We start from the raw sequence: 26,340 nt of genomic DNA, 5'->3' as shown, positions 1-26,340 counted from the left end.
GATTTCATATTCAAAACTTGAATTTGAGATTTTTGAGTACTGTTGTTGATCTTTTTTGATAACTAATAGACCAAGGCAATGGGTAATTGGGAGGACCTTAGGTCGGAGTCTGTGTCAAATATGATGATTGCTTGATGAATTTGATTAGAAATAATATAGTGTCTTTGTTATTATTCATAACTTTTTGCATGATCCAAGCACTTAATCCAAACACTAAGTTCTATTTTTCACATAATCATATCAAGTTTTTTGTAAAAATTACTTGTTGGTCGACATAACCTGATGGTATAAAAGATCTAAGTCTACAACAATAACAATTCGATGCACTTCCATCCTGAAATAAGTCGTTTTTGCTATATAAATTCTTGTTATCCATATCTATAAACACGTATTATAATTTATAGCAAGTTCTCAATATTTTCTATCAAAAAACATATAATGACTCTTCTCTCACCTCAATTTAAAATCGATAATGTGAATAAACTTAACCGTACAAATTATGCTATATACATACAAAATATCACATCTACTAGCTAGTGCTCCACCCCCACTACCCTCCTAAATTTTGCAAGTGAATTATAGTAAATTTAGTTAACACCGACAGAGAAAGTTAAAGAGGAGATGTGGAGACACATATCAATTCTAAATATTAAATAAAGCTGACCCATTTGTCTTTGCAGTGTCAACTTCCATCTTCTTTTTTTCACAAATCTCCACATTTGTAATTTTCTGTCCACACATACTTTTCTCTTCTGTCTGCACTCTCCATTTGGGGCGGACCTAGCTTGTACGGTGTGAATTCACGTAAATTTAATAATTTTTATTTAGATTCTAAATTTAGATGAGCTGCGGAATTATTTTTTTCTTTCTTTCATTCTATCTGTCTTGTTTGATTGGTTAAAGAGAGTGTCGCTTTGATAAGATTATTCTGTAAAAATGGCTAAACACTTCTTCACCTTTCGTCCTTCAAAGAAATGGCCAAAACGGTATGTCTCCGTCCTATAAACGAGACATCTTGTAGAATTTTGCAATTTATGGACTTTTTAGACTATAGTTTAAAGATTTTTTTTCGAGCAAAATGAAAATTTTATTTATAAGAAAATGTTAGAATGCTAGACGACAATCTAATATTCTATCCGTAAAATTTGAAAATATATGAGCAAATATTAGACTTGAATCTAATTTACACAAACTTTTGGAAATAAAGACAGCGTAAATCAAGCAATTATATATTGGATTCAACCATGTCAACACAAAATTTCCATTAAATCAGGTAAAGTCGTGTGTAATTAACTTTTTTCCACTAAGAAGCATGAGACAATTAGTCAAAAGTATCATGATATTGAATTAATTAATCATGATTATTGTGATTATCGTTTTAAACTTGTGGATAGTAAGAGACAATTAGTCAAAATGTCATTTTAAACTTGTGGAATAATTAAAGTTAAATAATTCACCAAGTATCACGCTTCAACATCAGTAACACTTTGTGTTAAAAAAAAAAAAATTATGTTCCTTCCACTCTTTAAACATATCAAATACAGCTTGATTAAATGTTCAAGTTTGAGCTTTGAAAAATATCTCCTCTTTTAATTGGATTGAACTTTATACCGTCAAATTCGAATACTGAATGGTTAAATCGAAAAACGAAAATTCTATTTTACTTAACAAATCTTTCTCATTTCTCGAATGAGCAATCCATTCATATTACTAGAATCATATACATATAAACATTCATCATCAAGATTCATTCCTAAATATACATTTCAACTACAAATCAACCCAAGAATCAAAATAAAAATAAAATAAAAAGGATAAACAAAAAAATTGTAGGGCTATTGTAGTAGCTCAGCTCGATCGAACTCGTTCGTTACATTTGAGTTCATCACAAGTGGCTTCGCGCCCATAATTCAAGTCTAATTTATCTCAACCCAAACTCGACTCAACTAAACTCAACTCCCATTTCCCTACCCTAATAATCACTAGTCCTTTTTTTTTTCCAGACTAGTATGCACACACCTTAACTATTTCATCAGATAATTACTGATCCTTCTGGATTTAACACGATGAATCGGAGGACAAAGTTGTCGCTGATGATGTTCTAGGGGATGGTGATGCATGTTTCAAAACCACGGGAGGCAAAATGCTCGTTTTTCTCCTTTCTTGTTCTTTGATCAATTCACTTGCAACTGTCTTCAGTTTGTCCAAATTTGAATTTTCAACCAATTTCTTTCCTTGAAATAATACACATTCAACATTTTTTTGCCCCAACATCTCCTCAGCAATTACCACCATTTTCTTCATTTTTTCACATTTGTTCATATTTTCATCTTTAATTATTTGGTATTTTCTCCCAACAATACCATTTCCTTGAATTCTTACATAGTTATTGTTTCTTGTTTGTCCAAATGCCATTGATACAGCTTGATCTACCTGCATTAATTGAAAGATTTAAAAAAACATTATTTTTTGTCCATATATGGTATATCATGTCAAGACAATTTTATAAAAATAAAAAAAAAAGATTCCAAATTAAAGTTCCTAATTTAATAATATATAGTTAGGTATAACTCTATCTTCATTATTTACCACTATTATATAAAAAACCTTGTTGGAACATTCAATGTGTGCTACTCCTTTTCTTCTAATGCCACTAATTTAATGTAAGGTCCCATTTAAAAAGTAAGGCTTCTTATTATTTTATTAAAATAAATAAACCTCAATAATTCCAAGTACCAACTACTCTAATTAAGAAGTATTTTAAAGATAACAATCGAGAAAACAATTTATCTATCTCCATGAGCTAGTAACAAAGTCTATTATGGTAACAAGTTTTGATCAAATAATTATCAACATCGCTTATTCTGAATCAAATAATTAAGTTATAGCTATGTATATTTAAGCATATGTCATATTGTCATACGTCTATTGATTAATATTAACGAACTAAGTGGACATACCATATCGGCGGTTCCATCTCCGGCAATCTTAACGAACGCCGCCGGTGATGACATGACATTTCCGGTGCCGGAATCTGAATCTCCATTACCCAATGAAACAACCAATAAATCTTCAACTCCATTAGCAAATGGAAACTCTTGCTTGTTATTAAGGACATGTGTAATCGCCGCAGCCGTTGGATTAGTCATCGCTATTCCACCACCAACGGCTGTGATCTTCGAACGACCATCAATTGACTTCAAATCAACCGCACGATCAGCCATCGTGGCCCCGCATACATCCGACATGGCAAAATCACAGCCGTCCATTTCCCATGCATCAGCGCGGGAAAAAACGAACGGTGCACCTGTCTTCAGGTCGTAGCAGGGGATCAAAACCGCTTTCATCGTATCTTTTAACGTTAAATCTCCGAACACTTTCTTAAACACCTTCGCCGGCCGGGAAACTTGCCGGAAAAATCCAGTCTTGGAACTCCGGCAAATTTTCTCACCATTCTCAACGATGAATTTCAGAGCTTCCTCAGCTGTAAACATAGGAACCCCATCAGCCCCACGTGTGAAAAGAAGACCGGCTAGAACACCGCCGGTGCCGGAGCCGGCGACGACATCGAAGAAATCAGCAATATGGGCATCGGATTTTCCAGATTTCCGGCGAAGGGTGGATTCCAAATGGGTTAAAGATTTTGCTGCAAGGACACCATCAGTAGACCCACCAGCATCAATTGACAAAATTCTGACTTTTCCGGCGCCGACATTCTTGTTACCGGCGAATTGAACTGCCAAATTGTCCTCTTTTCCGGTGACAGATTTTTTTGGGTCATCGTAACCGAAGAGGAATTTGTTTTCAAGAATTGAGAAAATTTCATTTGTGAGCTTATCAACTTCCATGTTGGAATCAAGCATTGAAATTGTATTAACTGAATTAGCTGCCATTTCTTGATTTTGGGTGTTATAAAAATCGATTCTTTGAGCTAAAAAATGATTATTTTTTTTGTAAATTTGGAGAGATTATTATAAACAGAGAGTAAATTGAGAAGAGAAGAATGAGAAACAGAGTAGATATACATGTGTATATATAGAGAATACAGAAGAATGTAAGCGTGGGGATATGTGGGGTATAGTTTTTTTTATTCATTTACAATGAACCGATATACATGTGTAGTATGAAGAACATTCGTTGCGGCTAGTAATGACTAGGAGATTAAATTATAATGGGGTTAGTTTGAAATAGAATAACTATAACGCATCAGTCCCAAATAAGTTGTGGTATTGGGCTCTCAAATCACTAAGGTTGATTTTGATCTTTTTCAACGGCATATTGAGAGTCATTTTGTCTTAGGTCAATCAAAAATCCCTAACATTATCAGGTAGACATAAGACATTTAATTGCACGAATTGAATCAAAGCATTCTTCCACAAAGACATCATGAGATGTAGTGGTATCTCTCTTTAGTATCATCTCGATTGTGGGTGAGAAAATAGATGTTACTATTACTCTTTTTCAGTTTGAGAATAAATGAAAGATGTGAAAAGAAAGAAGTTCGTTGGAGTAGAATTTTAACTTAACTTTGCCGCATACACCTTGTTAGGCATCAAGAGGCATTCGTTTCAGATAAACTATTTATATCGGAGTATCGTGTTTTCACTTAATTATTGGTGCGACAAGTAGGTATTCTGAAACGAAAAAGTGGTATTTCAAAAACTAGTCGTGTGTATTGTCCATGTTAGTTCTTACTTATTTAGTCTTCCACTTAACTGTCTAAACTAAAAGAGTCTGCAGATAATAATATATATATATATATATATATATAGGGATAAGGGTCTGAAAAATACACTAACTTTGGCCGATATTGTTGTTACGATAACAAACTTTATGGAGGACCTATTATCCCCTGAACTATTTAATAGTGTATTTTTTACCCCCTGAACTATTTAATAGTGTATTTTAAAGGTATATATGTGCCCACGTGGACACATTACTATTTATAATTATGCATTATTTTTTATGTCCACGTGGGCAAATATATATGTTTAAAATACGGTATTAAATAGTCTGGAGGGTAATAGTTCCTCATTAAAGTTTGATATCGTAACAACAATTATATATATATATATATATATCGATTAGAAAAAAGTAAGTAAATAATTAATTCGATCGGTTATTTAGATAAAGATATCCATCTATAGGTTTTAGGTAAGTTTGAAAAATGATTCGTTGGTTTGAACTTTGAAAGAGAAGAGAGGGGAAAAAAGGAAATTGGCGGCGAAATGTTTTAAGATTAAAGAAAGGCTTTTTTGATTCCATATTTAACTTTAGTCTAAAATATACTAGCTAGTAGTACTAGTTTTATTTAAACTATAGGTGTAGAATGGACCATGTGTTATAACCTTTTCTAGCCTTCAAATTCAAAATTTCTCAACATCTTTAAAGAAAAAAAAAGGTTGAGTTCCACAAAGATAGAATAATATATTGATCAACAATAATACTATGAGAAAAAATAATTAAAATTACCTCTATACTTTTTGAAACAAAATTATAGAACAATGTTTGATTGCAAATCATATTGAAACAAAGCATTACACTTTTTCTAAAAAGAAAAGTGGAATTTTAGAACGTTGGTCAACACTCAACACAATTAATGTTTGTTGTAATTTTAGACAAACATTCATTATGTTAATTTTTAAAAATACTAAAATTCATAAAAGAAGATATTGTTCATAAAATTCATTAAAAATAGTAGTAATTTTCACATGCTAATTGGTCAAAGGTTAAAAGACGGTAAATATTCAAGGTGTAATCATTAGAAATGGATTGATTCAAGATATTGGCAAGACTGTTAATTTTACATTGGAAAATTTTACTAGTTTTAATAATAATTTACTAGAAGTAAAAGTAAATAAAAAGAGAAGGGTGAAAAAATAAAAACCAGTCAATGCAAAATCTAGTGGTAGGGACTTTAAAGATGTTGTGGGCCGTGGCAAGATGTAAACATTTTCTTACTCATTTTGTTTTTTGGGAAAAGACTCAAATATGTCATCGAACTTTCAGAAAAAGTTCATCTATATTATCCGTTAAAAATTTAGCTCATTTATGTTATTGTTGTTAAAGAAAAGATTCATTCGTGCTATTTTTTTTAAACTCCGATTTCACAAAACCATTTTTTACATTCCAATCAACTTTTAACACTTTTGATTGGAACTTTTGGATCAAATGTACTTTTTTTGCTTCTTCTTCTTATTGACCTTTATGTCCAAACCTGCTTTTGCGCATCTTGATTAATTTCCTAGGATATCTGTCACCTTTCACTAATAATAGATATAAGACAATTTTGTCCACCAAGACTAGGACAGATGGAAAGAATGACCTAGTATTTTTTTTCCACGCGATAATATTGGTGTTCGATTTTAGAATTTGATCGATTTAGATTTATATGGACTTATTTTAAAGATAAGACACGTCATAATAGACGAGACTTCTAATTAATCAAGAATAAAAAGTATTTATCAATTTATCATAAACTTTCACTGGGATGTAAACATTTAATTTTGATTTCTTGTTTAATATCTGATACTCGTATTAAGACTTGGTCCAATTAAATCTGAATACATCTTAAAGAGTATCACATAAAAGGATAAAACGTTATCTAAGAAACTAAATAATTTCAAGATTATATAACATTTTCTTTACTTAAGTTTCATTGCTCGCCTCTCTAACTCTCAAAAATAGAAATAAGGTATCCGTAAATTCCGAGCTCTTCAAACTTCATGCTCTCCTCTTCTTTTGTTCTAGTCAATTTTTTACAAGTAGTGATTAGTTTTTTTTTATTATTATTAATTAAAAAAAAATCCTGGATCTTAGTTGTACGGTTCATGTACCGACATGTGTATCTATTTTATATATTCCAATTACTGCTCTACATATATTTTGTCGATTTAAAGTACATATACTGTACGTTTTTTTTTTGTTTTTTTTTTTTGCTTTTATTCTGCAGTTGTACAGCTAGCTAAGTTAAAGTTAAATCAGTGAAGATTCGACCTTACTTCATTGAATGTTTTTTGATATTTTCCCAACAATAATAGTACACCTCCATGAACATATAATTAAATGACCTAGGACCCCGTCAATTAATAACCACCACATATTCTACTTCAACATTATTTCACTGTTTTTATGTCAAAACAAGGTAAAAAAAACTTGATGTTGAAATTTTAATGGGTAAACACTAGTTGTTTTTGATATCTTAGCTTCTTCTTGGTTCCTTATTTCATAACCAGAGCTCGGAGAAGAGGTAATAAGATTTACATTCTCAAAGACTTGATAAAAAAAAAGACATAATTAGGTTATGGGTGTATGAATATGCTAATTTTAACAAATAGGCTTTGATCAGATTGAACTGTGATCATGTCAATGAATTAAAGGTGTTTATTTATGAATATAGAACTCAAACAACAAGATCTATCGTTCCTGACGAGTTTCTTTCTTTCGTCCTTAATAAACTTTTATATTAACTTGGTATCACTTGAAAAACTAAACAACGATAAATATTTTAAGACAGATTGATACGAAAGGAATGAGAAAAATATCTTCTGTGATGTTTGGTGGAAATTAAAACAAACAAACTCTATGTATTAATATTGTGATGTCCAAGTAGATAGTAAACTAATGGTACGTGCATGGGGACCTTAGACGACAGTCATAACTAAAGTACTGCCCATGCGACCGACCAAATATATAACCACTTCCGTCTTAAATTAGTTGTCATATTATACTTTTCGAGAGTTACATTACGCTTTAACATATACTTTGACTTGAGAAATTTACATAATTTTGTGTCATATTAGTTCGTGCGTTTAGTTATTCACATAATTTTGAATACTTGAGAGTTTTCTTTATAAAATATTGAGTTGCTTTAATCAAATTTAATTAACTTTAAATAATAATACATAAACTAACTTTTAAAAAGCGAAACATAACAATTAATTTGGATGTAATAAGCAAGCTGGATAAATTGTGACCTTTTTAACTTCTTGAAAGAAAATCAACTAATGCAATTGGCTATGATTTGTGTGCCCCATGTATATATATATATTTGTTCAATTGTTTGTCATCTTTGATCTATAGATATTCTACACATTTTTTCTACTTTTATAAGTAGCAGATTTTTTTTCCATCATTTTTTATTTAGCAATCCTTGTGATATCGACTTAACTTAATTTCTATAGATCTTGCATTGTCTCTCTTTATGTCCTTTGAAACACAGCTTTAAGGTAGGGCAGAGCTACAATACTAGATACAGGAAGAATCTAATAACTTTTTCGCGGTATATAGTTAGGAGAAAGATATTTTAAAGACGATATATGTATGCCATATAAAATTTGTTGTCCATTCAAATTGCTCTCATTCTTATGAATATCTTTTTTCTATTATTATGCGTTATTTTACTCTAATGCATTGTGAGATATAGGACTATATATAGGCATCGCGAGATAATTCACTAAAGCTAGTCGAACCTAGGGTATGATCAAATCATCTCAATCGTCCTATATACTTTTAAACCTCAGTGTGGCAATATTCCACGTAGAATTCACTTATTGTATAAACTTACTCATATAGATAGTCACAAATCCTAGTAAAAGAAAGGTGAATATAGACAAAACAAACGTAAAACTAATCAATTTACTATACAACAATATATAGTAATTTTTAGTGTCCATTTCCTCACGTCTTTTATTACAGATCACCGACGATTTCACACACAATTGAAATAAGCCAAAAGGCATAAAAATCCAAAATGTACATTAACAAAAATTATTATTTTATTATAAAAAAAAAAGAAGAACAAATCAAAGATGATATTTTATGCTGTACCAAATGGGGACACCGCCAAATTAGGCATTGATAAGCTAAGAGACCTACTATATAATAATTCTACTCTATAATATATTAAAACATTTTAATACTATTTATTTATTACAACTATTCATTTACTTTTTTCGAAATTAATTAAAAAATAAATTGATGCACGAATCAATTAGATTTGATTTTGAACAAAAATAGCCAAAAAAAATCGTACATCAAAAAATATGCCACCCACAAACTATTGTCGGACCACGACAATTTGATTTTCTTCTGTATATATATTTTTAATTAATAGAGATAATGAAGATTAATTAACTTAATAAGATTAGCTTCTGAAAAGAATGTTTTTTCTTATATAAAATGAAACAATGTATTCCATCTCTTTTATTTTTATGTGAAAATATTTATCTCTTCAAAACTTTTAAAGCTTATGGTATTTATATATATGTCTATATCATGTGGTTACAAATTAAAATTATGTCACTAAGGTATAATAAAAGGTTTAAGGTTGAATTGTTTTAAAGGATATGAAGGTATCATTCTTTTCATATTAATGCCACCACAAAATAACTGAAATGAGTGACGGATAACTTTTACAGCTAAATAACAAAAAATTATTGTTTATTATCTAATGATGAATTAAACAATGAATTATGAAGAAGATATTGTTAACTACTAGCGTCGAGTGGTTTTGATCAAAATAAAAATGTCAATGGAACAAAATGTCCAGTGATTTCTATTTCAAAAAAAATAAAAATCAACGTGAATAAGGAAAGAGCTTACCTTATCGATCCTAACAAATATTAGAAAAGGCAATATATTACTAACGCGATTTTATTTTCACATTAAAAAATCCATACTATTCATTATTCAAAGGTCAACATACCAAATTTCCGACAATAAAACTTAAACTAAAGTAAAAAAAAAATAGCTCACATCTAACACCCCCTTTTACTCAACAAATTGGTTTCTTAATAATGTCTTTAGCACTTTAATAATGATTAGTGTCTGTTAGTTAAATTGATCATTAATATAATTATCTTTTTTGGCGAAAACAGTTTTTATTTTAATCATATTAAAATAGTCACCTTTGTCTGATTGTGTGTACTGTTAATGGATAGAAGGGAATAATCTTCTTGTAGTCTTGCTTAATTATTGCTAATTAACTACTCTTTTTTTCATTCTTACAATATTTAATTCTTGTGTATGTGGACATAAATTGCTATGTATTTAGTTAAACATGAAACTACTTAAATAAGAATCTAGTGGTTTGTTTTGGCTTTACTCTTTCACATAATATCTTACGTTTTTATTGTCAATCTTCGTGACTTCTTATTCGTTTGGTCTCGTTATTCCAAATGCAAAAACGAATTCATGATTTATTTTTTATGAATTGGTCATTTTTAAAGACTTTTTCATACTGAATATAGATCATTTTTAACGAATTCATAATTTAAATTTTAATAAACTTTTATATTTACATTTATATTTCACATCGAAATTATTGAATTCGATAACTTGAAAGCCGCGTCCACCCCTTGTTGGATGGTGACATGGGACTTTCCTACGATGAACAAAAATGTAGTTAATTACACGTGTGATGAATATAAAAGTCAAAATACAGAGTCTCAGGATGTATATATACAACATATACATACATTAATTGGAGGGGGGGTTGAAAGGGGGTGGGGTATTGATTGTTGGCGTGATTTGTGGTTGTGGGGTGTTAGTGACGGAGGAGGTCCACCACCTGCCGGACATGAGTAGGTATAACACTTAACCGACACTAATATATGTATTTTACCGTATAATTTCACGAGTGGAATCTATAGATAGTAGGAAGTATATGCAGACTTTTATCTTTATTTTTGTGGGTGAGAGACTGTTTTTAGGGGAAAAAAACAAATCACGAGTAGAATTTGGGGATGGTAGAACGTAAGTAAATTTTTATCTTTATTTTTGTGGGATGAGAGATTGTTTTCGACAGATTTTCGACTTAAAACAAACATAACCGGCAGAAAAGTAAGAAAGAAAAAGACAACAAGATAAATAATACTATATACAAAACAAGTATATATAGCAAAAAATATTAATACATATTGGAATTGGAGAAAAAATAAAATGTTCAATAGCTAAATCATACTACGAGTAGAACGACAACAAAACATACTCTACTATTTATTAACGTTCTATCTTAATTCTCGATAAGATGAGAAAGTCATGACCTCAATTAGTTATACTGTTTTGGCAAAAATTAACGTACTTATCATGTTAGGATGGAAGAAACATTGTACTCTGACGTGAGGTAAAAAAATTTGGGAGGGTTAATAGTGTTTTTTGTCCCTTAATTATTGATTAAAAAAGGTTTTAATTCTTGTGATATTTTACTAAATATATATAATTAGTTGAAATATACATTTTTGATTCATAAACATATTTGAGGGTAATATATATAGTTTAAAAAGTAACCAAAATATACCATAATTTCTTACATATAAGGATCAAAACACACATTTTAATTAAATATACTAAGTCATAAATTACAATAAATGGGTTATGCACCTATCTCAAAATATAATATACATCCACACTGACCATCATATATTATCCTGTTTGGTACATTGCACTTTTTATTTTAAAAAAATATATATCTTCTTTTTTTTCCTTTTTTCTTTAATTAACTAATATTGTACGGTAAAGGCAACCCACAAACACAATATTTATTTATTTATTATATAAAGAATGAAAAACCTTTGTGGTTGAAACTCATTTTTTGTCGTCTTCCTTTTTTGTATTTGGATAAATTGAAGCCTAAGAGTTAAGTTTGACAAAAGAATTATTAAAATACGATTATATTAATGGTTAGTTATAAATTATAAGACAGGTGGAGGTTGATTTTTTGTTAATAATTAGTAGATAAATTTTAAATAGCAAAGCAAAAAAAAAAGCCGCAATTCAAGCTTAGAAGCTATTAAATCATCATTAATTGCTATGCATATTGTATCCACTTTGTTCTAAAAGTCATATTTTAATCCCACCATAAATAAAGTTTATTCAATGGGGATTGTATAGTAACCTCGAATATTAAAAATTTGATCGAAGAATTATATCGAATATGTTATTATTATGTTATTGTTGAATCTCAGATCATCTGAGATCAATTATAAGAACAAAGGGGATATCATATCTATCCCACGAACCCTTTAGTAGTAGGTGTGGAGTTAGAAACGTGAAGGGGTTCATCAAATACTCATCAACAAATTGAATTATTTATATTTTACATTTCGAAATAGAATTTCAACTTCATCATCATTTGAACGGTCACAAAAATATAATTTGATCTTAAATTAATGGAATTGGTTATATAAATCATTATCGATCATTTGCTCTATTTGTGCCCCTTTCTTATGTATAATAAAGATTATTGTGAAAAGTCAGACGTGTGAAATAAAGTTAATTAATGATATTAATTAAGCCTAAAACAACAAGGCTTAACACATTTTGCCTTTTGGGATATAAATAAGAATAATATAATATTACAACTTTATCCTCCTGTATCTTATCCCTTTGACTCCAAGGAGATACCAATTAGAACTTTTAAAAGACTTTTTTTTTCTTTTAAAAAATTATATAAACGAAATTAAAATGAAAGGGGAGAACCAACTAGGGGTTGTGATGGAGTAGTAAATACTCTTTCATCCTTAACCAAGAGATCTTAGGTTCGAGTTCCTTTGGGTACGAAGTCACATTTGTTAGGGAGCAATTTACCCTCAATGTGGGATTTTTCAACGCAAATCCAAATTTAATCACGCTCCAATATAAGTATCGGACACCGAGTATTGGGTAACCAAAAAATGAAAGAGTAACAAGAAAGAAAAAGCAAAAAAAAATATTATTTTAAGCATGCAATAATCATGACAATGAAGCATTTCAAAATTGGTGTTCTTATTGTTATCCATAATTAAAGTGACTAATAAAAAGTACTACTTTCTTAACGTGCAACTAATCTCATCTTCTTGTTAGCTTCCTGAAAAAAGTCTTGGCTATATGCTAGCTAGTATTAATTCTTTGTACAAATATTTATATTATTCAACTACTTTATAATACTACGAGAAAACGTCTCGAAATTTGGCTCATCATATCATTTTCTACAAAAAAAACTTTTATTGATAATCTGATACTATAAGCCAAATTTTGATAAATGTCTATCGAAAAATAGTGATTTTCAGATAGTGAAATATGCTACTCACGATGATACACTCTATGTGACCTAGCTAGTTACTATAGGAGAGAGCCAAATGAGTTTTTTGATAAGTGTGTTTTGTTTAAATACTTTTTGAATATATCGAATTGTTAAGTATTATGATTTATACGATATTTTTTATATAATTTTTAAATAGATAAATTTTATTTCACATAACTACCTTTAGATAATTTGACCTCGTAAGTCGAATCAAATCAATTAGCAAATGTAGCAATGCCAAAAAATGAGTTGTATAATATTTGGCTTTTGGATCACTCAATGAAAATGACTTGACATTTCTCTCGTTTTATTTGGCTATAATTTTTTGTTTTATGTTAATCTCAAATCCAAAAATTGATAGTTAAGTTCTACTTAGTATATATTATCCACATAATTCTTATCCTTAGAATAAAAAACTAAACATTTGACAAAAAAAAGGAAGGTCTAATCAATCCTTGTTATAAACCAATTATAAGTTTAGTGATGTTAATTAGTCACTACTCACTAAGCCCACTAATTAATGGTAGTCACATTGACATTATTTAATTTCCAATTAATTAGATGCCTTTCGTTTTCTTAATAATTTTTTGCTATTTAAACATTGTAAAACAAGCTGGAATAATTAGTTAATTATTAACATATATCAAGATCGCATATTTAAAATAAGTGTGACAGCTTAACCACAAGTACATTTCGTCACCAAAATCTATGTGAAAAGACTATTATGATTTTTTTAAATATTTACAAAGACAGTGTTCAAGTTAATTTATTATTTTCATGTTTAATTTGTTATATTTTATTTTAGTCGAGAGTTTATCGAAAATAATATATGTATCATCACGAGCATCATGAGATATGGCTTTATTCTTTTGTTAATATAGATGATGAGCAAAATAAAAGTTAAAATATAAAATAATTTGCACATCCTATTAAATCATTGAAATTTCATAATCTTGATTAAATAATCTTTATGTTATTGTCATTTATCATGCACGCACGAAGGCATATTCTTATAATGAAAAAAATAAATAATCTTTGATGAATTTTCTTGGAAAGTGTGCAATTGTGCATGCACGAATCATCGAGATATTTGTTCCTGTAAAAAAACAAAAAACGTGGTGTCATAGCAAAAATTGTACAATTTGGTAGTTGTCACTTAGGACACGGATTCAGAATTTTTACTAAATTATTCAAATTATGAATAAGTAAACATAAAAAAAAAAAAAAAAAAAAATTCAATATCTACTAGATATACATAAAAATATTTCTAATCATATATAAGTCGTGCAAATTTCTATTAATTTTTTTTACTAGATATACATAAAAAAAATTCTAATCATATATAAGTCGTGCAACTTTCTATTAAATTTTTTATATTAAACCCCTCAATCCTATTTGGCTTTGTCCGATCATCAAAAACATTAGGGCAAAGAAATATGGGAGACACTGTTGGGATGTCAACAATGCGAGCCGACAGTTAATAGACACTGTATTTTGTGCCCACGTTTGGTATGCTGTGCTTTGCTGTCCTACATCGCACAACATAACTATATGGTAAATACTTCGATATTTATATCTATTGATTTGATGTAAATATTGAACGTTGGTAAAATAAATATTGGACCTATTAGTTTCTAATGTAAAAATTGTTTAAAATCATATAAAGAGACAACATTCTTCATCAGTTCATTCATAATTTACGTGGAAAATCTAACACTCACTACTATATATCTATATCTGTCAACTAGAGCGTGAACAACATAATATAAGGCCATCTAACATTGGGTGAAACAATATAATTGAGATAGAGTGAGAATCGTCCAAAATAATATAAAGAGACCAAATTTCTCTTTCACAATCGATGTGAGAAATCTGACACGCCTCAAAACAAAATAGGCAAAAATCTGATAAATCATTCGCAAGAAAATTATACTATGTATATAGAAGTAAATATTACTTACATACATAGGATATTTTGAATACCTTTAACGAAAATTGTTACAATCCATGTAGCTCCGCTTAAATCCATCTCGATCCAATATTACATTAAAATAAGTAAATTAATAGTTTTTCTAACACTAAAGTTACTTACATATATAAATTTCTAACAATTCCTAGTAAACATTGGACATATGCAGTAATAATATATCTAATATAATCCCGCAAGTTAGATACAAAAAGAATAAGATACAAAAAAAAGTAAAATATACGCAAGTCTTATTCCTATTAACCTTTTGGAGGATAGTAAAAAAAATTCAATATTTCAGTAGGTATAGAAGTTTATATTTAACACATTACAACTGTCCAATAATGAATTTATCTATCTATATTCCATCTTATATAATTTCTATATATGTCTGTTGAAGATAGGACTATTCTGACTTTGCTGAGTTGTTCTTCATCAAACTTATTCAACATATCTAGGCTACCATTTTTTTTTTAATATTCATTAAATAAATTCCATGAAAATCATGAGAGATTGACAAACAAATAATTAAAAATTTGGAGGATTCTAGGAAGAGGGGTCATGTACTCATCTTTCATTATTTTTGTAAGGAAGCAGTACAATATGTAGATATTTTCATTAATTTTGACAGCTAAGGGAAAATGTATCTTATATTCTTATAGAATGTTGTGAATTATTCTTAAGCGAACGCTCAAAAGGTTGGAACTCGTTAGTGTGTCTCGATGCATTTTAGTGTATTTTGGTTCAAGACTCGCTCAGAAAACGCCTTTGAACACGGTTCGTAATCTTGTATGATCATTTTTTATAGTAAACTGAAAATCTTATAGGATAGCGTTCAACCACTATCTAGAATTATGTAAACGTTAGATGAAAATCTAATATTTCGTCGGTCTCAAAGGAACTTTATTTACACAACATTTTAAAATAGGGACATAATCTAAACGATAACCTAAAAAAGAGATATGTGCGTAAATTAAGGAGGAACTTTCGCAAATAGCCACTATAATAAACTTAATTATGCTCCATAGCTATAGTTTGCATATTTATGGGTTGTATCTACAATTTAAGCTATCTCGTTTGTATAATTCACATATTTGTATAAATTCGTAGGTTTGTATAATTCGCTGGTACATTTGTATAATTCAGTTATTTTTGTATAGACTCGAAATAACAAATTTATACAATTACAAACATCAGAAGTGTAAACAGTTATATAAATTATATTATACAAATTACGAATTATACAAAAGTTATATAAATTATATTATACAAACGTGCGAATTATACAAAACTAAAAAGTTGAGCTGCATAATTATAGCTAAAAGTAGGCCGCAAATTGTAATTAAGGCAAACTATAGCTATGCTTATATGCGTAATATTCCCTAAATTAAGCTTACCAAACTTACAAGTTTGATTGCATTGGGTTGGGTTGGGCTTTTGTATAGCCCATGAAGATTTTGAGAGAAACTTATGTTTAGTATTTGAGGCCCAGTAGTACTTTCAATGCTTCAATTACAAGCCCATTAATTCAAACAAGTGAACTATAGCCCAACTACAGAGAGCCCAAATTGAAAACTAAACCTCCATCCCTTCTGGACTTTGTTATTATACATCTGAGCCCAAATGGAAAGAATATAGACTTTCCTTACACTTTTGCCCCTATGTTCTGTTGGTCAATAGTTTTTATTTCTAGACCTAAGTAATATCTTTCACATCATATCATAATATCTCATAAGTTGTAATCCGTGCTCTCACAAAATTATGTTTCACAAGGAATAAATTTGATTACTAAGACAAAATAAAAACAACCTATTTAAAGAGTAAAACTTAAAGATTAATCCTTTGTCCTTACGGCAAATCATGCAATTAAATTGCTCTCCTAAAGAATTTTTATGTGAATTTATATCTATTTGTTAACAATTAAGTGAAATAGGTAAATTGATAAAATTAGAAGTACTCATACAATCAACAACATACACATTAAAATTCCATGAGTGGAGTATGTGGAAGGAAAAATGTATGCAAACCTTACCACTACTTCGTCCGGAAGTAGAAAGGTTATTTCTCAAAGACACTCGACAACAAATTCAAGTACAAAGAAGGAGGCAGTGGAAAAAATATAGCAAGTAATACGCAAGTAGTGCAAAGTCTACTAGAAAGAAGCAAAACAACAATAAAATAGTACTTATAGTCAAGTCCATAAAAAATATACTATATTATTAATTAATATTTTTATGTTTCAATTTATTTATTTGAGTTTAATTTGACAATATTTATATATATTAGAAGAGAGAGTTTCAAAGGCCGCTTATTGGTCATTCAATTGGCAAGTGGGGATATTTTTGTCATTCCAACTTCTCAAAAGTGATAAGTATTGTATAGAAAAAATTGTACTATGAGCCTTATTATTTGGACCTTCTTAACATCTTTAGAAAAAACCCTACACTTTTCCATTTAATTTTACAATTGACACCTATACAATGATAACTTTATTGAGTTTCTATATATTTCCATTTTTATTCTCTACATATTAAATTGTTTAAATTTAATATAGTTAAATAATTTAATAAAAGTTTATTATTTAGCTTTTATATTCAAAATAGATTATTTTTTAATATTATATATATCATTAAATAACTATATAAGATTATTAATAGTCATATTTATATTTCTAAAGTATAATTAATAAAATTCTTTTTTTTAAATAAACTCCTAATAAATAATTTATTAAGAAAAACGTCAAATTAATTTAAATTATTTCTTTTTATTATACTTTACTTTACTTTACTTTTACTTACTTATATAGAAGAGACATCAAGATGACTGATTTTTGCCATCTTTATAAAAGAATAAGGGTCTTTTGGTCATTTACACTACCAAACTCATCAATAAAGGCTGCATACATGTCTTAATACTGCTTTGGAAGAGACATGTAGCAATGCTGCCAAACTAATGTGTATTTAGGACATTCTATGAGAGTTGATGCTCTGTCTCTCTTCTTCTTTATTTTGCAAAGCAAAACAAATCAAGTTTTTCTGTCTGGTTTTCCTGCTATGTGTTGTTGTTGTATAGGTAAATGATTATATTGTGTTATTAAGAAATGTGCAGTTTTTTGTTAATCTTTTTCTGCTTTTTGGTTATATTTTTGGGTTGTGGTTTTTGAAATTTCTCTCTATCTTTCATAAATTTTAATGAAAATCAAGACCCAATTCGATTATTCTATTTTAGATCTGTAGGATTACCGGTTGGACTATAAGAATTGTGTCTTTGTTGAATTCAGAAATTTGAGATGCTCTTTGCTTCTCTATTTTGCCTCAAATTTGTCTTCGATGTTGCCGTTAATTTTTAATAAAAACAAGTGAGCACCGTAAGTGATTGCATATACACTATTAGTTAGTCTAATCAATAAACTTGCACCATGAAAAGGTTAATTACTTCCTTTCATCATTATATGTTTTATTTTTGTATTCTATTGGGGCAAAAGGAGAGTTGAGAATTGCGGAGGAATACAATAAGCCTATCATTGTTGTACTTGCGTATAAGTAGCAATATCATTCCTTTAAACTTATTGATTCTAAGCTCTTGGGATGTCCCACACAATTTTTTTCCGTTGTTCGAGTTAGATTTGAGAAGAGGTAAAACAGGGCTAAGTGTTTGACACTTTCAAGACATAGTTCAACAGCGGTTCAATGTAAGTTTTTTTTTTGAACTCTTGAATGTATCATTTGAAGTGATTCTCGGTATGTGCAGGGTGTCTTTACTTTGGGCATTATAATCTATTCCTCAAAAGGTCTTCGGTTAAAAGAGCACAAAACTATGATAAAAGACTATAAATCTTAAGCCACAATTGAAGTCACAAAACTAGACTATTCCATTATAGTACAAAAAATCTTCCATTTTATAGATTTTGCTGGGACCATATTTATATATATATCTTGGCCTTTGTGTAGTTGTGATTGATAGTTTGTTGCATTTACTTATATTACTAGCAGTGAAAGTAGTTTGATTATTGTGATCAATATACTGCCTTAGAGCTCATATAGTTTTTCAGAGTATTATGATATATGAGCTACTTGAATTGTGTAAAACAACTACGTTTGTCCTTTCATTTATTAATCGATGCATTGGAGGTAGTTTGGAGATAATTCTTTGTACAGTCAATAACTTCTTAGTTTACCAATAAAGAGCTGAATGATGAAGGAACTTCAAGTCAAAGTAGTGCCAGTCTGCGGTTATTTTCCTAGATGAACCACAAGAAGATTTGTGCTTGTGTTTTCTTTGTGAACTTAAAGAATAAACTCCACAACTTTACTTGTATTTGTGTTTATGAATTTGTCTCTGCTTTGGCCGACCTCGAAAATAATAGCTATCTATCTACCTAGCCTTATCAGCCTTGCACTTGGTTCTTAAGTCATTATATTGAAGTAATTGTACACTTGCTTTCATGTATGTACCTACCTCCTATTTCAAGAAACTATGATTTGATTCTTTTTCCAATCTTGTAATTTATAAATAATATTTTTTCTTCTTCTCTCATATGTATCAAGTCTTAATCTTTTGATCAAAGATCAAAACAACTCAATCTGCATCTCAACTAACTTTCTATACAATGTATCACATTTTGTTATTATGTAAAATAAGTGTACATAACTATCTTGTAAAACTTAGTTCCTTAAAATATCAACAAACGATTAATATGCAAGGTTATCTTACGCTACATACTTGTAATCCAACTTTTAATTGATATCAAGTTATGATATTTATTATAGAAATCATTTCCTCATTTCAAAAGAAAAAAAAACTTATTTTCTAGAGGAAATATGTTGCAAAAATTTTAGCTCATCAAATATAGAAAATTAACATTTTACAGAACACACCGATAGATTCATCAATTTTTTTCTCCAATTTCACGTAAAAACAAATTTAATAAAAAAAAAGGAATATTACATAATAATATTGGGCCCGTGCTGGCACGGGCCATTACTTTCTAGTATGTATATATATATTACTATGTAAGTTAGAATAATTGGAAAAGAAAATAATATATGACTAGGGTCAGAATTGGAAGAACAAAATACTTGTCTCCTTCTTAAAAACCCCTAAAACCCTAAACCCATTTTCATCAAGGCCGCTAAAGGAGTATTGAAGCATGAGACCTCCAAGAGGACGTGGTGGTGGCGGATTTAGGGGCGGCAGAGATGGCGGCGGCCGTGGTTTCCGAGGCGGCGGTGGAGGACGTGGCGGTGGCCGCTTTCCTCCTCGCGATGAAGGACCTCCTTCTGAAGTTGTAGGTATGTATAGTAGATGTTGAATGCTCTTCGATTTCTTCGTGAGTTTACTTTTTCATATTTTGAATCGTTAGTGAAATTTCTAGTTTCGCCACTTAATATAACATAAAATTAAAATTGATTCCGAAGAATACTTGGCCGTTATAGTGAAATATTGTTATAGACATGTCTGACTGTATAAGCTATTATCTAAGTTGCTTAGACTCTCCGAAAATGTTGTCACATGTACTTGTTGACATTTTTGAAGAGTTCGAGCAACATAGGTTATTATTGTATGGGTAAAGATGTGATTTTGATTGGTAATATTTTGCAGAGGTGGCTTCTTTTGTGCACGCATGTGAAGGAGATGCAGTGACAAAGCTGACAAATGAAAAAATCCCATACTTTAATGCACCAATTTATCTTCAGAACAAGACACAGATTGGGAAAGTTGATGAGATTTTTGGTCCTATTAATGAGTCCGTAAGTAATCTCGTTTCGTGCTGTGATTTTGCTTACGGATTACTGATGCTACATGTAGCTTTTAATTGTTGTTGTAGTTTTTTTGATGCTGGAAGGGGATTTAGGGTACTTTAGCCTTTTGGTATATACTAATTTGAGTTATATATTGGTGTTGGTAGAAGAAATATTTGAAATGAATGGTTGGAAAGTTAAGTTGATAGAGATATAGTCACACAATTGTTTAAAAATTGAATCTTTAATGAATTTGAGATCTTTGAAAGTTGTGCAGTTGCATGAAAGGAAAGTTGTGTCAAATGTTTCGGTACATTACAAAATATAAAGTGTAACAAATAGTTTCTTTCTTCATAATGCTTTAGGAGTTCAAGAGGAAACATGGAAATGTGATTTTCTTGTGGAAAAGAAAGTAAAGTTGTTACCTTTTTAGCTCAATTGTGTGCTGTAACTAGAGAGACTTTGATAGTGGTGACCTTAACTTGTTTTTGACAGTTCTATCAGGTTCTTGTAGTTTAATGCTCCATTTTACATCTAGTGCAGCACCTTGATAAAAAAAGTTGGGGACTTTTGTCGTACCTTCTTGCTTTATATGGGATCAAATTGGTTGCTTTTAAATGCTCAAAGTGATGATATTTGGTTATGATTCATGCAGCTATTTTCAATTAAGATGATGGAGGGAATCATTGCAACTTCATATTCAGCTGGAGATAAGTTCTACATTGACCCAGCTAAGCTTTTGCCACTGGCCAGATTTCTTCCACAGCCTAAGTATGTTTTCTTTGCTATACCTCACGCTTTGTTCCTCCGGATATTCTTGTACGCCACATGACCTAAACTATTGAGTAACAATGACAATGGTTTATGTTCAAGAACAACTTGTAAAAGAAAAGTGTTGAGATAAAGATGGTAAGTAACTTGATGATACCTTTTAGCGCAGAGAGGAGATGCAACTTGTATAATTTTAGGAATCAAATGCTTTTCATACAAATACTGTGTTGTGATTCCAAATAGCCGCAAATTCAAGGACGTACCTGTGCTTATAATTGCAGTTTCATTTAGATTGGCGAGATAACAAACCATCCCTTAAAATCCTTTAGTGAAGTTGTATAACCGTTAAAATGTTGAAGTCCTGACTTGTGCACAAGAAATAAATTGATTTCCGAGGGATTTGATTGATTGCTTCCCGCGCTCTTCCATATGTCTTTTGCTTTTTTAAAAAAAAGATGTTGATCCAATGCTAAGCAATGTTCACTGTTGCAGGGGATCACAACAAGCTTTTAGAGGCGGTGGACGAGGTGGAGGAAGAGGTGGACGTGGAGGCGGTGGTGGTTTTCGTGGTGCTAGAGGTGGAGGTGGTGGTTTTCGTGGGGGTAGAGGACCTCCTCGAGGTGGTCGTGGAGGCGGTTTTAGGGGTAGAGGGAGATTCTAAAAAGAAATATGATGTACTTTTGATTTCTCTATTTTAGTTTGTAATTCTGAATGCTGTGAGAACTCAATTGGGAGAATGTTATCATTAGTTCCTTTTCGTTGTTAATGAAATCAGCCCAACTTTATCTTCATCTTTTTTTATTCAAACGCGAATTTCGTTTATTTTGTCCATTTGTTACTGCATCATGATTTAAATGTCAAGTTGCCAACTATTACTCTAATTAATGGCATTATCTACTTGTTCTTGTTGAGTAAAGTTGGTCTTGGGGTGTATGTGGATTTTATTTTGTGTTTGGTCTGTTTCATGATTTAAAGTAGCAATTGTTATGTGGGAAGTCATTTCAATTTGTCCTTTTGATATGTAAAATGTCAATAGAACATATCGTAGTTCCAGCTGCAGAGAATGATCAAGGATTTTGAAACTAGGACTTTACCCTGATTATATGTTGGACAGGGCGGAGTGTTAGATGTTTAATAACTAATGTTTAAAAGAAGAGAGTAGTGGAAAATGAGGATATTAAGATGGATGTGCAAGTAAACTAGGAGAGATATGATCATGAACAAGGTGGGAGTGACTATCGTGGTGGACAAGATGAGGGGGGAAAGGTTGAGATGGTACGGACATGTGAAGAGACCATGTGTATATGTCTCTAGTGAGTTGGTGTGAGAGGTTGGCTATAGTGGGTATTAGGAGAAGCAGAGCTGGGCCGAAGAAATCTTGGGGAGAAATGATTAGACATGAAATGACACACCACCTATAACTTATCGAAAACATGACCTCAGATAAGAAGATATGAGGGTCAAGGATAACGGTTAGGTAGTCGAGCGTTACTAGTTCCCTTTCCAATATTGCTATTATTACTCTTAATAGTTTTGGTTATTACATGTTCTTTCCTTGTCTCAGTTATTGATTTATTATTGTTAGCGTTCTCTTCTTTATTGTTTTCAACATGGCTTATTCCCTATTGTAATTCTTTACACACCTATTTTTAATATATGTTTTACCTGAGGGTCTATCAAAAACTATATTACAAGTTATTACATATTACCAGTGTCATTACCCAAAAACAACAAACACAAAATGCAGACACAATTATATGCAGAGAGAGTTAAAGACAGATTACACAAAAAACTAGTTTAACTGATAAATATGGTAAAGTGCCTCTTTCAATGCTTTGTATTAGGAGTACTATTTAGAAGTCACTTTGTCCATGGGCAGAACTTCAGTTCACAAGACTTAAAAAGAAGAAAAAGGAGAAAAGAAAACGAAAAACGAAAAACGAAAAATTGAAGTCCAAGCCAGTACATAAAGCTTCTGCCAAAATATGTTGAATGCAGAAAGTAATATGGAGAACTAAGTCAACTCCATGCTTTTCATAGTTTTATTTGAGAAAGAAAAGAGCCATCACGGGCCTCATTCTTACGCCTCCCATCCTCGAAGAACGGTTGCTCTAGCTACACGGTTAACACCTAAGGTGAAGGCGCCCATTCGGAGATCACAGTTGTGAGTCTTGCACATTTCCTTGACATCTTTAAAACCTCTTGTCATGTATGTCTTCAACTCATCATTCACTTTTTTCTCATCCCACATAAAGCCTTGGATGTTCTAGCATTACAGAATTTATCGAAAAAGTTGATTAGCTAACTGACTAATACGAGCACTTGGAAGTTTAACATGTTCTTTTAATGCATAACAGAGAAGACAACAGAACAGAAAACATGCAGAGGTATTATACCTGGACCCACTCAAAATAACTGACGGTGACACCACCCGAGTTAGCATAAATATCCGGTAGGATGGTAACTCCTTTCTTTGACAAAATCTGCAGAGGATTAGAGAATTAGTTAAGATGCTGCAGGTGTCTTGTGCGTCTCAAATGACTATTCCAGTAGCTTATACGTCATTTTTTAGCTTTTGCTTAGGACACAGACCTTTACCTCTACCTCGTGGAGGTAGAGAGGATGTTTGCAGAGGACCCTCAACTCAAGTCCAACAAATCAAGGTAGTTATGAAAAAGAAAAACGCCAAGCAACTAATAAGGAAAGGAAAGAATTATTGCACTGACCTCATCAGCATCTGGATCAGTTGGATGGTTAGCAGCCTCAATAATATATTTGGCTTTAATTTCATTTGCATTATCCCTACAAAGAATAATTCAAAGATATCACAAATATGAAACAAAAAGACTTCTCGATAACTAGTAATTTTATGCAAAATCATGAAACGTACTTGTTGATTACTCCACCGAGGGCAGCTGGGATAAGAACATCACAGTCTTCTACCAGTATTGAATTTGCATCAATTGGATGTGCATCATGGAAACCTTTAACTCCACGAGTTTCCTTCACGTGTTTGAAAAGGCTTTCTATATCGATTCCCTTCTCATTCTTTATGGCACCTGTTATGTCACTTACTGCTACAACTTTCCCACCTTGCTCATGGATGAGCTTTGCAGCCCAGGAACCAACATTCCCGAATCCCTGAGATGAAGAAAACAGTTATCAAAATTCGCCTGGTCGTCCACTGACAACTAACAACAGAACTTTCTTGACCAACCAATGTGACAGCCTAGGAAGTTGTTGTTTAAAACAAAAAAGTGTGCTTTTGTTATGGACTTTATCCATGCTTGGATATCGAATCACCGTAGAAGAAAAGTGAACATTTTGACTCTGCTAACCTGTATAACAAAACGCTGACCAGCAATACTCTTGCCGTGCTCATTAAGCAGGGCTTCTGTAGCAAAGAGAGCACCCCTTCCGGTAGCTGCATCTCTGCCTAGAGATCCACCGAGATCCTGTCATAAAGTATTATATTATACTCCTCCCTTAAGCTCAAATTAACAAATAATTCACCGAAGCAGATAATGAAGTCATTTCCTCTACAAACTTTGTGCATAATCTAAACTAGGATATTTTTGGCATACTTACAATAGGTTTTCCAGTTACCACAGCAGGTGAATAACCATGAAATTTTGAGTACTCATCTAGAATCCATGCCATTGTCTGCATAAAGCAATTAACAGTCCAGTTAGACGAATGACATTTTTTCCATCAACTGAAATGCTAATCCCATGAAATAATTTTTCCACATACCTGAGGATTTGTTCCCATATCTGGTGCAGGAACATCGGTGTGAATTCCGATTAGGTCATGTATTTTTTGAGTAAATACTCGAGTAAGTCGTTCCAACTCAGAGATACTCAGGTCACTAGGACTACATCCTATGCCTCCTTTAGCCCCACCATATGGTATATTGGCGACCGCTGTCTTCCATGTCATTAGCTGTGCTAATGCATTCACCTCATCTGGATCAACCTACATAAAACACCAATAAATGACCATAATCATATGCTATATCAATCAACTATATATGTTGCTCAGAACCTCTAAAAATGTTGTTGCACCAGTGTCAAATCCTCCAAAAAAGAGTAACTTTAGGACGACTTGACAGGCGAGGCTGCATCTTTAGGGATCCAAGCAACATAGTCTAAATACAATTTGTGTTACAAACAGCATAATGAGTAATAATCTATCATAGACAAGAAAAACAACCTCTGGATGGTATCTGATTCCACCTTTCATAGGTCCTCGAGCATTGTCGTGTTGTACCCTGAATCCAACGAAAGATGCCAATGTGCCATCATCCTTCGGTATAGTACACTCCACCTATAAGTTTTGCACAAATCAGTCTATTTTCTTAATAAAACAGAAAAAAGACACACGCCAAAAAAAAAAAAAAAATCAGTCTGCTAAGCACAATAATATAACCACCTAAAAAACACAAGACTGATTCTGAAATAACCAACAGAACTCTCAAACTCAAGTATGCTAAACACAAAGACCAAAATCATGTTGCTCGGACTCTTCAAAAAAGTTAACAGGTGCACATCAGATCCTCCAAAAGGACTACATTTTAGAATAATCCAACACAATTGCAGCAACATTTTTGAAGAATCCGAGTAACATTGAAAACCAGAACAAACTTTTGTTTAGTTCCCAAATTGGACACAAAAACTACAACTTTGCATCAAAGGTTGAAGCCCCTTTTCATCAAAACATAATTAGGCAAAACATGATCCTTAAACCATTTTCAAGATCCTAGCACCAAATCAATGGAGGGGGGGGGGGGGGGAGCTTCA

The 26,340-nt window shown here is 31.3% G+C and overlaps 3 protein-coding genes across 8 annotated transcripts in view; 1 reads left to right on the top strand and 2 right to left on the bottom strand.

Annotated features, from left to right (window-relative positions):
* Positions 1-1,658: 1,658 nt before the first annotated feature.
* Positions 1,659-4,016, bottom strand: LOC102586354 (patatin-like protein 3). The gene is made up of 2 exons (XM_006362195.2): positions 2,961-4,016; positions 1,659-2,433 (listed from the first exon to the last, which is right to left on the bottom strand). The coding sequence occupies exons 1-2, from the start codon at positions 3,891-3,893 to the stop codon at positions 2,059-2,061; spliced, it is 1,308 nt and encodes a 435-aa protein (XP_006362257.1). The 5' UTR covers positions 3,894-4,016; the 3' UTR covers positions 1,659-2,058.
* Positions 4,017-20,090: 16,074 nt separating this feature from the next.
* LOC102586015 (putative H/ACA ribonucleoprotein complex subunit 1-like protein 1) lies at positions 20,091-22,332 on the top strand. The gene is made up of 4 exons (XM_006362194.1): positions 20,091-20,320; positions 20,631-20,779; positions 21,426-21,541; positions 22,034-22,332. The coding sequence occupies exons 1-4, from the start codon at positions 20,179-20,181 to the stop codon at positions 22,200-22,202; spliced, it is 576 nt and encodes a 191-aa protein (XP_006362256.1). The 5' UTR covers positions 20,091-20,178; the 3' UTR covers positions 22,203-22,332.
* Positions 22,333-23,318: 986 nt separating this feature from the next.
* Positions 23,319-26,340, bottom strand: part of LOC102585678 (glutamate dehydrogenase) — a 5,825-nt gene continuing 2,803 nt past the window's right edge. For all 6 annotated transcript variants that reach the window (XM_015302891.1, XM_015302890.1, XM_015302893.1 and 3 more), the window contains exons 3-10: positions 25,754-25,867; positions 25,295-25,516; positions 25,130-25,204; positions 24,880-24,996; positions 24,432-24,682; positions 24,268-24,343; positions 23,938-24,024; positions 23,319-23,807 (exon numbers count right to left, since the gene is read on the bottom strand). In XM_015302891.1, coding sequence (XP_015158377.1) covers positions 23,622-23,807; positions 23,938-24,024; positions 24,268-24,343; positions 24,432-24,682; positions 24,880-24,996; positions 25,130-25,204; positions 25,295-25,516; positions 25,754-25,867 — 1,128 coding nt within the window. In that variant the 3' untranslated portion in view covers positions 23,319-23,621. The remainder of the gene's footprint in view (positions 23,808-23,937; positions 24,025-24,267; positions 24,344-24,431; positions 24,683-24,879; positions 24,997-25,129; positions 25,205-25,294; positions 25,517-25,753; positions 25,868-26,340) is intronic.

This window comes from Solanum tuberosum, unplaced genomic scaffold (genome assembly GCF_000226075.1).
Source record: "Solanum tuberosum cultivar DM 1-3 516 R44 unplaced genomic scaffold, SolTub_3.0 scf00379, whole genome shotgun sequence".
Classification (NCBI taxonomy): Eukaryota; Viridiplantae; Streptophyta; class Magnoliopsida; order Solanales; family Solanaceae; genus Solanum; species Solanum tuberosum.
Note: the sequence above shows the minus strand (reverse complement) of the source record. Positions and strands in the feature narration are given on the sequence as shown.

Coding starts and splice junctions, on each gene's coding strand:
- LOC102586354 (XM_006362195.2), bottom strand. CDS start 3,893: ATGGCAGCTAATTCAGTTAATACAATTTCAATGCTTGATTCCAACATG. Junction 2,434..2,960: donor GAGATGGAACCGCCGATATG/GTATGTCCACTT, acceptor CAATTAATGCAG/GTAGATCAAGCTGTATCAAT.
- LOC102586015 (XM_006362194.1), top strand. CDS start 20,179: ATGAGACCTCCAAGAGGACGTGGTGGTGGCGGATTTAGGGGCGGCAGA. Junction 20,780..21,425: donor TTGGTCCTATTAATGAGTCC/GTAAGTAATCTC, acceptor TGATTCATGCAG/CTATTTTCAATTAAGATGAT. Junction 21,542..22,033: donor AGATTTCTTCCACAGCCTAA/GTATGTTTTCTT, acceptor TCACTGTTGCAG/GGGATCACAACAAGCTTTTA.